General features: G+C 37.4%; 1 protein-coding gene across 1 annotated transcript; it reads left to right on the forward strand.

Moving 5' to 3' along the window:
- Window positions 1-1,572: 1,572 nt before the first annotated feature.
- LOC103453353 (glucan endo-1,3-beta-glucosidase 14) lies at window positions 1,573-4,441 on the forward strand. Its single transcript, XM_008392900.4, has 3 exons — window positions 1,573-2,436; window positions 2,848-3,923; window positions 4,115-4,441. Exons 1-3 carry the CDS (start codon window positions 2,382-2,384, stop codon window positions 4,175-4,177), a joined length of 1,194 nt encoding a protein of 397 aa, XP_008391122.1. The 5' UTR covers window positions 1,573-2,381; the 3' UTR covers window positions 4,178-4,441.
- The last annotated feature ends 5,158 nt before the right edge of the window (window positions 4,442-9,599 follow it).

The following is a 9,599-nucleotide window of genomic DNA, read 5'->3' on the forward strand; positions in this document are numbered from 1 at the left end:
TAAGTGAAATTAAATAATTGAGAATTAATAGTTAGTTGGAGTCTTGAGCTAAGAGAATAAATTGGGAATAAATTGGTAAGATAATTGAATATTGGTATGGTTGGTGAGAGCATTATGGTTTCGACCATTTTGTGGAATTAAGGAATTAAAAGCAAAGAACCTTAACCCTTGAATAGAAAATTTTCAAGAGTTTAGAGTGGGCCTACCATCAAAATTATTATCCGAAATAAATTATTCGGGGTTGGGGTGTTACACCCCCTTTCCCTGCAACCAAAACCCCCCATCCCACCCCACCCCACCCCACCGCCACCTCCCTCGCAACTCCCACCCGCCCCACCCAAAACCTTAAAAAAACCCAGCTGTTCAACCCAAACTCAAAAGAGGGAATTGAATTCCCGAGACGAAATGAAGGAATGGGAGTTTTGGGAAGGGCAAAGCAAAGGGAATTCTAGAGAGAGAGAGAGAGAGAGAGAGAGAGAGAAGAGAAGTGGACTAAGAGAGAAGAGAATTGGATCGAGAAGGAGAAAGCAGTTACAAGACCCGACCTGTCTTCTTCTCCTTGTCTCCATGGGGGCACCTCTGTGTGTCTTCTGCAACTCTTGCTTCCAAAAAAACCTAGCTGGGTTTTTTAGGGTTTTCGGTAGGGTGGGTTGAGGTAGAGGGGGGTTGCGGTGGAGTTGTGGGTGGGGTGGGGTAAGGGGGTTGCGGGGGAGGTGGGGGTGGGGGTGGGATAAGGGGTTTAGGTTGCAGGGAAAGTGGGGGTCTCGAGGAAGAAGATGGGTTATGATTTTTTTATTTTTTATTTTTACCTTTTCTTTAATTAATTATTTTTAAATGAATAAAAAATTATTTTTTTGCCACATGACACAAATTTGGTAGCCATGTCAGTTCTTAACTGATCAATCGATGTAAAATGTAACATGGGTATTATATTGAAATAAAATAGTAGGTAAGGTATGAAAGTGAAATATTTTAAAGATGTTGTATGCGATTGTAATAGACCCCAAACCTGAGGTAGTACAATGTAATTTACCCAACAAAAAAATATGGAAGGTCCTGGTTTCGATACCCCGAGTTGATGAGTCTGCTTGATAGTGGCCACATATAGAGTGAAATTCCCTATAGCCTATTCGGGGGCCGGAATAGGTGAATAATTGTGGCTTGCCACAAGTTGTCTTTTTTTTTTAACAAACGATACTATCTACAATAAGAAAAATAGGGTGAGTTCAACCTCACAATGAACTAGCAATAATTAACAAACAAATTTACCGTGTGGGTAAGTCACTACATCCAACAGAGACTAAGCTGAATTTAATACGTCAAAGCAAACAATTGGCTTTTAAGAATCGCTAAATCCAAATAAATATTAGTGCAAAAGTAGGAAACCCCTCCACCATGATCTAAACGAATCAGTGTGTACCCCAAAAACAAAGCTTTACTTTGGTGTACACAGGATCGTTTTTTTGTCTACTCAATTGTGATTGAATGTCACTTAAAGTTCATTTTGGCTTGAATTCAATCAAATTGAAGGTTGTTTAGTGACCTATAAGTTTCAAGTGGATAGCAAAATTTACTATGCTAATTATAATTCTTAATTGAATTGTTGATTTATTTGACATCAAAACAGATAAAAGTGTTCAAACAAGAAATCCGTGTGGGAGTTGCGCTGCTCAAGCAATCATACACCTTGTTTTTTCTGAACAAATATTTTTTCTTTGTCATTAGCACTACTATTGAGTGACATATCTTTCTACTTGTAAGTAGTGGCAGATTCATAATTTTAACTTTAGGGGGTTTCTCTGTAAAACGTCCAAGTATTTTTAGTGAGGCAATTCGTTGAGCATTTTGTGGGCATGTCGTCATCTGTTGAGCCATTTGGCCGTATGTCAATCGAATTTGTGGAGATCCTCTACCTAATGTTGTCGAGGCCTCCTGTAGAGATACTTTGAGCATACATTTCATCAAGTACTTGGTGGGCACAAAAAAATCACATACCATAAATTCAAAGGACTTTACATTTGTTTTCCGACCTCGATAAGTTCTACAACCACCCTAGTCCCTATATCGATTCACCCCTGCTTATAAGTTATAAGTAGAATATCTAAAATTTTGTTCCCATAATGAGTTTAATGCTTGATTATATGATTTCACGTAGTGTATAAATTTTTGTAAAATATGTGTATCAAAACAAAATCTTTTCTTCTTTGACCAAAAAACCTGTTCTTGGAAGGCAAAGTGCACGCTCCTATATATAATAAAGGATCTTGGGCATTGCTAGGTGGTAAAAGTTGTGCGTAGTTCTTGGGATACAGGCTGCAGGGGCTAGTGGGGGAGGTGGCGGAGTTGCCTTGTTGGAGGTGAAGCCCAAGATCCGATCAGTAATGGCAGCCTCCACTGTCCTATTCACAATTATTCTGCTCTGCCTCGGTCTCTCAGGTTCGTCCTCCTACTTTCTTCCACCTTCACCTGTTTGGTTCCCAAGAAAGTGCAGGAAAATAAAGTAAACACAGAAGAAAAAGATGGAAATTTTGAGCTACAAGTCTCAGATTTTCTTTCTGGGTCCTCTTAAAAGAAAATTTTCGCAATTGGGTCTTTATATATATCCTTTTTGGCTTTCATGAAAGAAAAAAGTAACTGAAAATTTGAAAATTCTCTTTTTCCTCCCGTCTAGTTTCCTCTGTTTTCTCACCAACCAAACATAATCCAATCTTCTGTTTTGTGATCAATTTATATTAACCACTCACTAATCTACGATGGGATTTTTTTTTTCTTTCTAAAATTCGGTATTAGACATTTGACAACGTATTTTCATCGAATTTAGTATCTGAATTTAGTATCTGTTTTCAGATTCAACACTCCAAGTCCAGTGCCTGAGCTTCGGAATCAACTATGGACAAATAGCCAACAACCTCCCATCTCCGTCGCGAGTGGCCGTCCTCCTCCAGTCCCTCAACGTCAGCCGCATCAAACTCTACGACGCCGATCCCAACGTCCTCCAAGCCTTCTCCAACTCCGACGTCGACTTCATCATCGGCCTCGGCAACGAGTACTTGCAGAGCATGTCCACCGACCCTCTCAAAGCCCAATCCTGGATTCAGCAGAACGTGCAGCCCTATCTCCCCCAGACCCAAATCACGTGCATCAATGTCGGAAACGAAGTCCTCGGCGGCAACGACACCCAGCTCTGGTCGTACCTCCTCCCGGCAATGAAATCCGTCTACAGCGCCCTCGTCGACCTCGGCCTCTCCAAACAAGTGGCTGTCACAACCGCGCACTCGCTTACTATTTTAGGAAACTCCTACCCACCGTCGGCGGGGAGTTTCCGACAAGATCTCGCTCAGTATATCCAGCCGATCCTCAGCTTCCACTCGCAAGTTAATTCGCCCTTTTTGATAAATGCTTATCCCTACTTTGCTTACAAGGCCAGTCCAAGTGAAGTTTCTTTGGAGTACGTGCTGTTCCAGCCTAATCCTGGCATGGACGATTCAGTCACGAATCTCCACTACGACAACATGCTGGATGCCCAGATTGACGCCGTTTATTCTGCCATCAAGGCGATGGGGCATTCAGACATCGAGGTCCGGATATCCGAAACCGGGTGGCCTTCGAAGGGGGATGCGAACGAGGCCGGCGCCACGCCGGAAAATGCTGGTATTTACAATGGTAACCTGATTAGGAAAATTGAAGAGAAGCAAGGGACGCCGGCGATGCCTAAAGTTCCGGTCGACATTTACGTTTTTGCACTTTTTAATGAGGATTTGAAGCCCGGTCCTACGTCGGAGAGGAACTACGGACTATATTATCCGGATGGTACTCTGGTTTATGATATCGGATTCCAGGGTAATCTTCCTCAAGTCCAGGGTAATCCTCCTGGAGTACAAGGTCTTCCTCAGCTAACTTTTTCTGCAGACTCGAATGTATATGTAAGTAAACATTACCTTTTGTTAATTATTCTTTCTATGATCTTGGTTGGAGTTAATTTTCTTGAATTTTGAATACAGCGATATATTTATATTAATTTGATATCTAAGCAGAGAAAATTATTACTAGACCATAATTTTCTTAAATCTCTTAACAATGATGTCTAATGCTATATTTTTCTTTGTTTTTTCAGGCCATGTCCATCGTCAATTTTCTGATCCTTCTCATTGTGCACTTATTATTATGTGCTTATTAGAGCTCATATATTTTATGAACAACTTTTTGGGGAGGAAGACATGCAGACAGGAGCAAACATGAAGAATTCCACAAGATTTTTTCAGAAGCAATAGGAATTCTAATAGGTTATATTAATAGCTTTAATTCTTCTTATACTGTATACATTTAGTTTCATTGATTTTCTTTCTACACTAGTGAGCTAGCCAATAATCTTCCATAGCAGCTCAATTTTACACAATATTGCTCAATAATGGGAAAAAAGTAAACACAATTCTCGTTCTCATTGTATTTTTATCGAGATTCACTACTCTGCTTTTGATGTCTTATGTTCGATTTTTTTTTATCCTCACTTCTATCAGAAAAAAAGATATTCAGAATGTGTCTAGTGTTTTATGTTCGATTTCTTTCTTCCGCTCTCAATTGTATAGAGAACAAAAAAAAATATCATATGCATGGACTACTTGGATCTAATATAAGACCTAATATAAAATCGAACGTAATGATATTTTAAGATTTATCTAACTAATATCATTTAGTAAAATAGGATTTTGTTGTTGTTGTTTCTGTTGTATGGTGGGAAATCAAATGGCATCTGTGAGGTAAAGGCTGTCAGGTTCTGTCCACTTCATACGTGCAGCAAGTGGACTTTTGACACCAAAAAAAAAAAGAAAAACATATTTTATGAGTACTATGACACATTAATTGTTTGTTTTTATGAGCGGAAGCCGTCCCTATCCTTCCTTATCATTCCACTTTTAATCATGCATGTGAATCTTTCTGTGTACAAAATTCTGTATGGCTTCCGCTTCACAAAAGTCCGAATTGGCTTTTGACTCTTCCTTTTGGGTTGCCTTTTCTATTTTTCAAATTCTAATTTTAGAGCTATCTGAATTATAGAATACAGTCCATATCAAAAATAAAACAAAATAATATATAAATTTATAAAGGGACGGAGTTAGAATTTTTTTTTAGTGGGGACAACATGAAAAAAAATTAAAAAAAATCTTTTTAGTGTTTAGGAATTTCAAATGACGACAGATCACAATTTCAATATTATAAAAACTTTAATGTAGTAGTGGAAAATGGCAAGTTGATAGAAAAAATATTAGGAAAATTAATAAAAATGATTTGAAAACTTTGAGTTTTAACGATAAAGACAAAATAAAGGATAAAGTGAATAGTACCAAGATTGACTTTTTCGTGTAAAAATGTAGTTTTTCGTTTAAGTGAACAGTACCGGGAGCTTTTCGTTAAAGTTCTCAATATTAACACACAAGAGGCGGATGAGGGATTTATCGGTTTCAATGACATAACAAGATCACTTTTGATCATATTAAGTTTGATATAGAGTAGAAGTAGTATGAAGGTATGCTTAATATTAGACATATATTTTCTTCATAGATAACACGTGTATATATATAATTGCAGTATGCAACTTAATTAACGAATTATTTGAGTAGGGACATCTACCTCTAGTAGGCATTCATTGGATCCGTCCATGAATTTGTATGAGAAGTACATTTTCCAAACTCTCACGATTTGTTGTGATAAAATTCAACGATTAATAATAAGTAATTTAATTAAAATAATATCAATGATATTATTATTGAACCATAGTACGGCTTAACGTCCATAAAATCTTTCATATGGCACCAAAATTATATGATAATTCAGAAATCCTTATCAACTTTACCTTTGGCGTGTGAACTGTTTTCTCGAAAGTGGTCGGCAACACGGCTCTGCATTTTGTTTTTCCTCTATTTGCGGCGGCCTTTCGAGTTATCGAAATTGAAGTTTTTGAGTTTACATGCATTAGGGTCACGAAGTTTTTGCTTGATTTTATATCTCCTGTTTAGGTCAAACTTTAACCAAATAAATATTATTCTTCAGATTTTGGATATTATTATTTTCTATCGTATCCAGTTTAGACCTTCAAGGCTTCAACTAACTTCAGTTCGACTTGCCAATGTTATTTGCGTCCAGTGCTATTTATTTTTACGTGCGTGAGAATTGAGAGACTATTGTAACAAATATATTGTTCTATAGATTTGCAATCGATGATTGTCATTTGTTTAACAGTATAACTCGTCCGATAAATACTAGTCACGTGGTTTCATCGATTACAAGATAGTTTTCTCCGCTCGATCACCCTGCTAATTTGTCCATACCTGACATTAGTATTCTCTGCCGCTTGTAATATTTCTAATCCTTAATGATGTGATAACGACGGTTAGAAGACGTAGAACAAATTAAATAATATAATTATATGATAAAAATAGAGGTATTTTTCTTTAGTACTTTGTGCAAAGATTTTCGTCAAAAAAGCAGGCGCAGTGAGTATAATCTTGTAGACAAATTAAACTTAGCAACCATGATTTCTTCATTAATTATTTGGTGGGTGAAAAAAATAATTAGTGTTAGAATAATTTTGTTTTACGAATGTAAACAAGATCAAGCAAAGCAATATAAAGCGCGGGTCGCTTTCATTCTTTTGCACTGTAGGATTCTCAACAGCAATTCAGCTGCAGCCTGGCCCCCCAAACCCAAGTAGGATAAGCTTTGACAGATACATATATACACATTGAGCCCATATCACACCGAGTTTCAACGATATGAACTGTTTATTTTTCAGCTTAGACATTGAACTAATTAGTGGAACCCAGTTGATGAAGTGTGGATCAAGCAAGATAGGTGATGTTGGGTTGGCAGTTGACAACCAACTCGATTTTTAGACAGCTTGATCCAACCATTTGGTTTAATTAATTAACGATGTCAAATATAAGAGGTTTCATGTCATTGGTTTTAAGAAAACAGAATACCACATTTAATACAATTCTTCTAATTAAATTGTTAGCCTCACATTTTCTGGGAGTCTTGGATGATTGCGGACATGCCAATACGCAGTCGAATAGGCCAAGTGTGTACTTCAATTTTTTATTTTTATTTTTATTTTTTTTGTTTTTCTTAACTTCTTCAAACAATTACGGCTGAGGAAGTAACCCCTCGGAGTTAGATGTTGCATGTTGTTGAGGCCTAAAAATGTGCAGTGATTATGTGCTTTGGGTTGCATGTTGTTGAGGCCCAAAAATGTAATGAGCAAACTCAACAAGTCTTAAAGCCCAATTGTCACGAGAGCCCCAAGTCAAGCGCGAATACATGCAAAGGTGTGGGATCGAGGAAAGAATATATTCACAACCATGTCACACTACGTTAATTGAGCCAGATATTTATATAAATCATGTCATGTCCATGCCTATTTGTCATGCTAAAGTAAGCCCAAGCCACATGCTTAGGGTTTGTCAAGTGAATTGTGGTGTAGATGGTTACAGGAGTTTATTGGGCCTATGTGGAGTCAAGATTATAGAGGATTTTATGCTGCTTGGGGCCAAAGATCCAAGCCCATAACCCTTGTAGCCCACATAGGCAAGCATTGAGAGAGAACATACTTAATTTACCCATTACCTAGCAAGCTAACCAATCTAATTAGAAAGGAATCAAGTCCTAGCTCTAAGATCACGTGAAACTCCTAGCAAAACATGCATTTAATAAGGAGAAAGCTAACTTTCCCTTCCCAGCTCACACATAAGTTCAACGCGTGAAAGCCATGAGGTGTGCTACGAAAAGTAGCGCTTGTGGAAAGCTGACCTGGGAAAGCAACGCCTTGGGAAGGAGGCATGATGCAGGTTTGATAGGTTGGTAGCACCTAGCCATCTTGCACCGAAATAGAGGGTAGCAGAAGAACTAGGGAGAAAAGGGAGAAAGAAACAAGACATAACTAAAGATTCCTTGGGAATGAATCATTCAACTACAAATATAGGTCAAGAACTTTAGTGGGGGATTCAAGATAACAAGGAGGGCCAAAGAAGCCAACAAGGCATCACTCTGCAACACGACTCAATAAGTACAAATAGTAGTTTAATTAATTTAAATAGGTACAAATAGTAGTTTAATTAATTTAAACAACACATAGAAGTTGATGTGTGACTGTTGTACTATAATAATTTTCAATGTGGTGGGAACACGACTCAATACACCAAATGTCATAATACACTAAAAAAATCTCTCATTCGGCAAAGATGGTAAGAACTTCTAGTGAGGGCTTCATTGTTGATCAAACGAGAACCTAAGGCCATCTCAATTGAGGGCCAAATCCCCAACTTAGCCCCTTTTGTCAAAACCCATCTTCAATGGAGGGTTATAAAGAATCTACCCTAAAGGATTTAGGCGCCAATTCCTGAGGGCTTGCTACATTTGGCCCATTTGGTAAGAATGAGTCATCACTGTTCATGGCCCCATAAAGTGAAAAAGACTATCTGGGACATCATATAGCAGTAATTGTGTGCTTCTGGTTGCATGTTTTATCATGCACCCGCAACTTTTTATACACAAACTGACAAACTGTTTATATGCGGGCCCAGATCTCTAGCCGTTACAATTTTTTTTAAAGAAAAACTAACCAAAAGGGCTTAAAAACATAAAGTTTTAACAAAAAACCATATTACAAGTTTATTTAAGGAAACTTTAATGAAAAGCACCTGGTACTGTTCACTTTAACGAAAAACCACATTTTTACACTAAAAAGTCAATCCTGGTACTATTCACTTTACCCTTTATTTTGTCCTTATCATTAAAACTCAAAGTTTTAAAACCTTTTTTATTAGTTTTCATTTTATTTAATGGTTAGTACAAAGTTCAATTTTAAATCAACCCAATAAGAATAGCCCAAGCAATAACATTCCACTTTTGCCCCTGACGGCAAGCTTTATCTCTCCCTCCCTATGGCAATCTCTCCGTCTAATATCTATTATCGTTTATTTCCAAGTTCAATTCCAATTCATCCATTTTTCAATCGAATCGATCGAATCTCTCTCTCCCTCTCTCTCGATCTCTCCACCCAATATGTATTTTTGTTTTCAATTCAATTTGAGTTCCAACATTTTTCAAATCAATCGAATCGATCAAATCAGATAAGCACGGGCGACCTTCTCAACATCGATTCTCTGTAGCTCGAGTCCCCCTGTCAGTATAACACGTTACCTTTCTCTTTCGATCTGGTTTTTGTTTTCAAAAATTTGCATGTTGCTGTTTGATTCCTGTTTTCAATTTACGGTTTTGAATCTTTGCAGTTGAGTTTCTTTTGCATATATCATTAGTTCTTGAACGATTGAGATGTCTATGAATCCAATGATCTACTGCAACACCAACTGCACAAGTTCTTGGTATCTTGGTATTAACAAGCCCTTTCTCTTTTATCTTTAAATTGTGGCTTTTACATATCCTTCCCTAAAATTACAGAAAAATAGGAAAATAGATTAGAATTGTTGTTTTCACGTTTGGTGTTTTTTGAATTGTTGTTTTCACGTTTGGGTTTTTAGTGTTTTATGCATTTTGGTTGGTGGCTTTTTCGTAGTTGATGAATCGAGCGTTCGAAAATCAAAAGC

The sequence above is a fragment of the Malus domestica genome, chromosome 11 (genome assembly GCF_042453785.1).
Source record: "Malus domestica chromosome 11, GDT2T_hap1".
Lineage (NCBI taxonomy): Eukaryota > Viridiplantae > Streptophyta > Magnoliopsida > Rosales > Rosaceae > Malus > Malus domestica.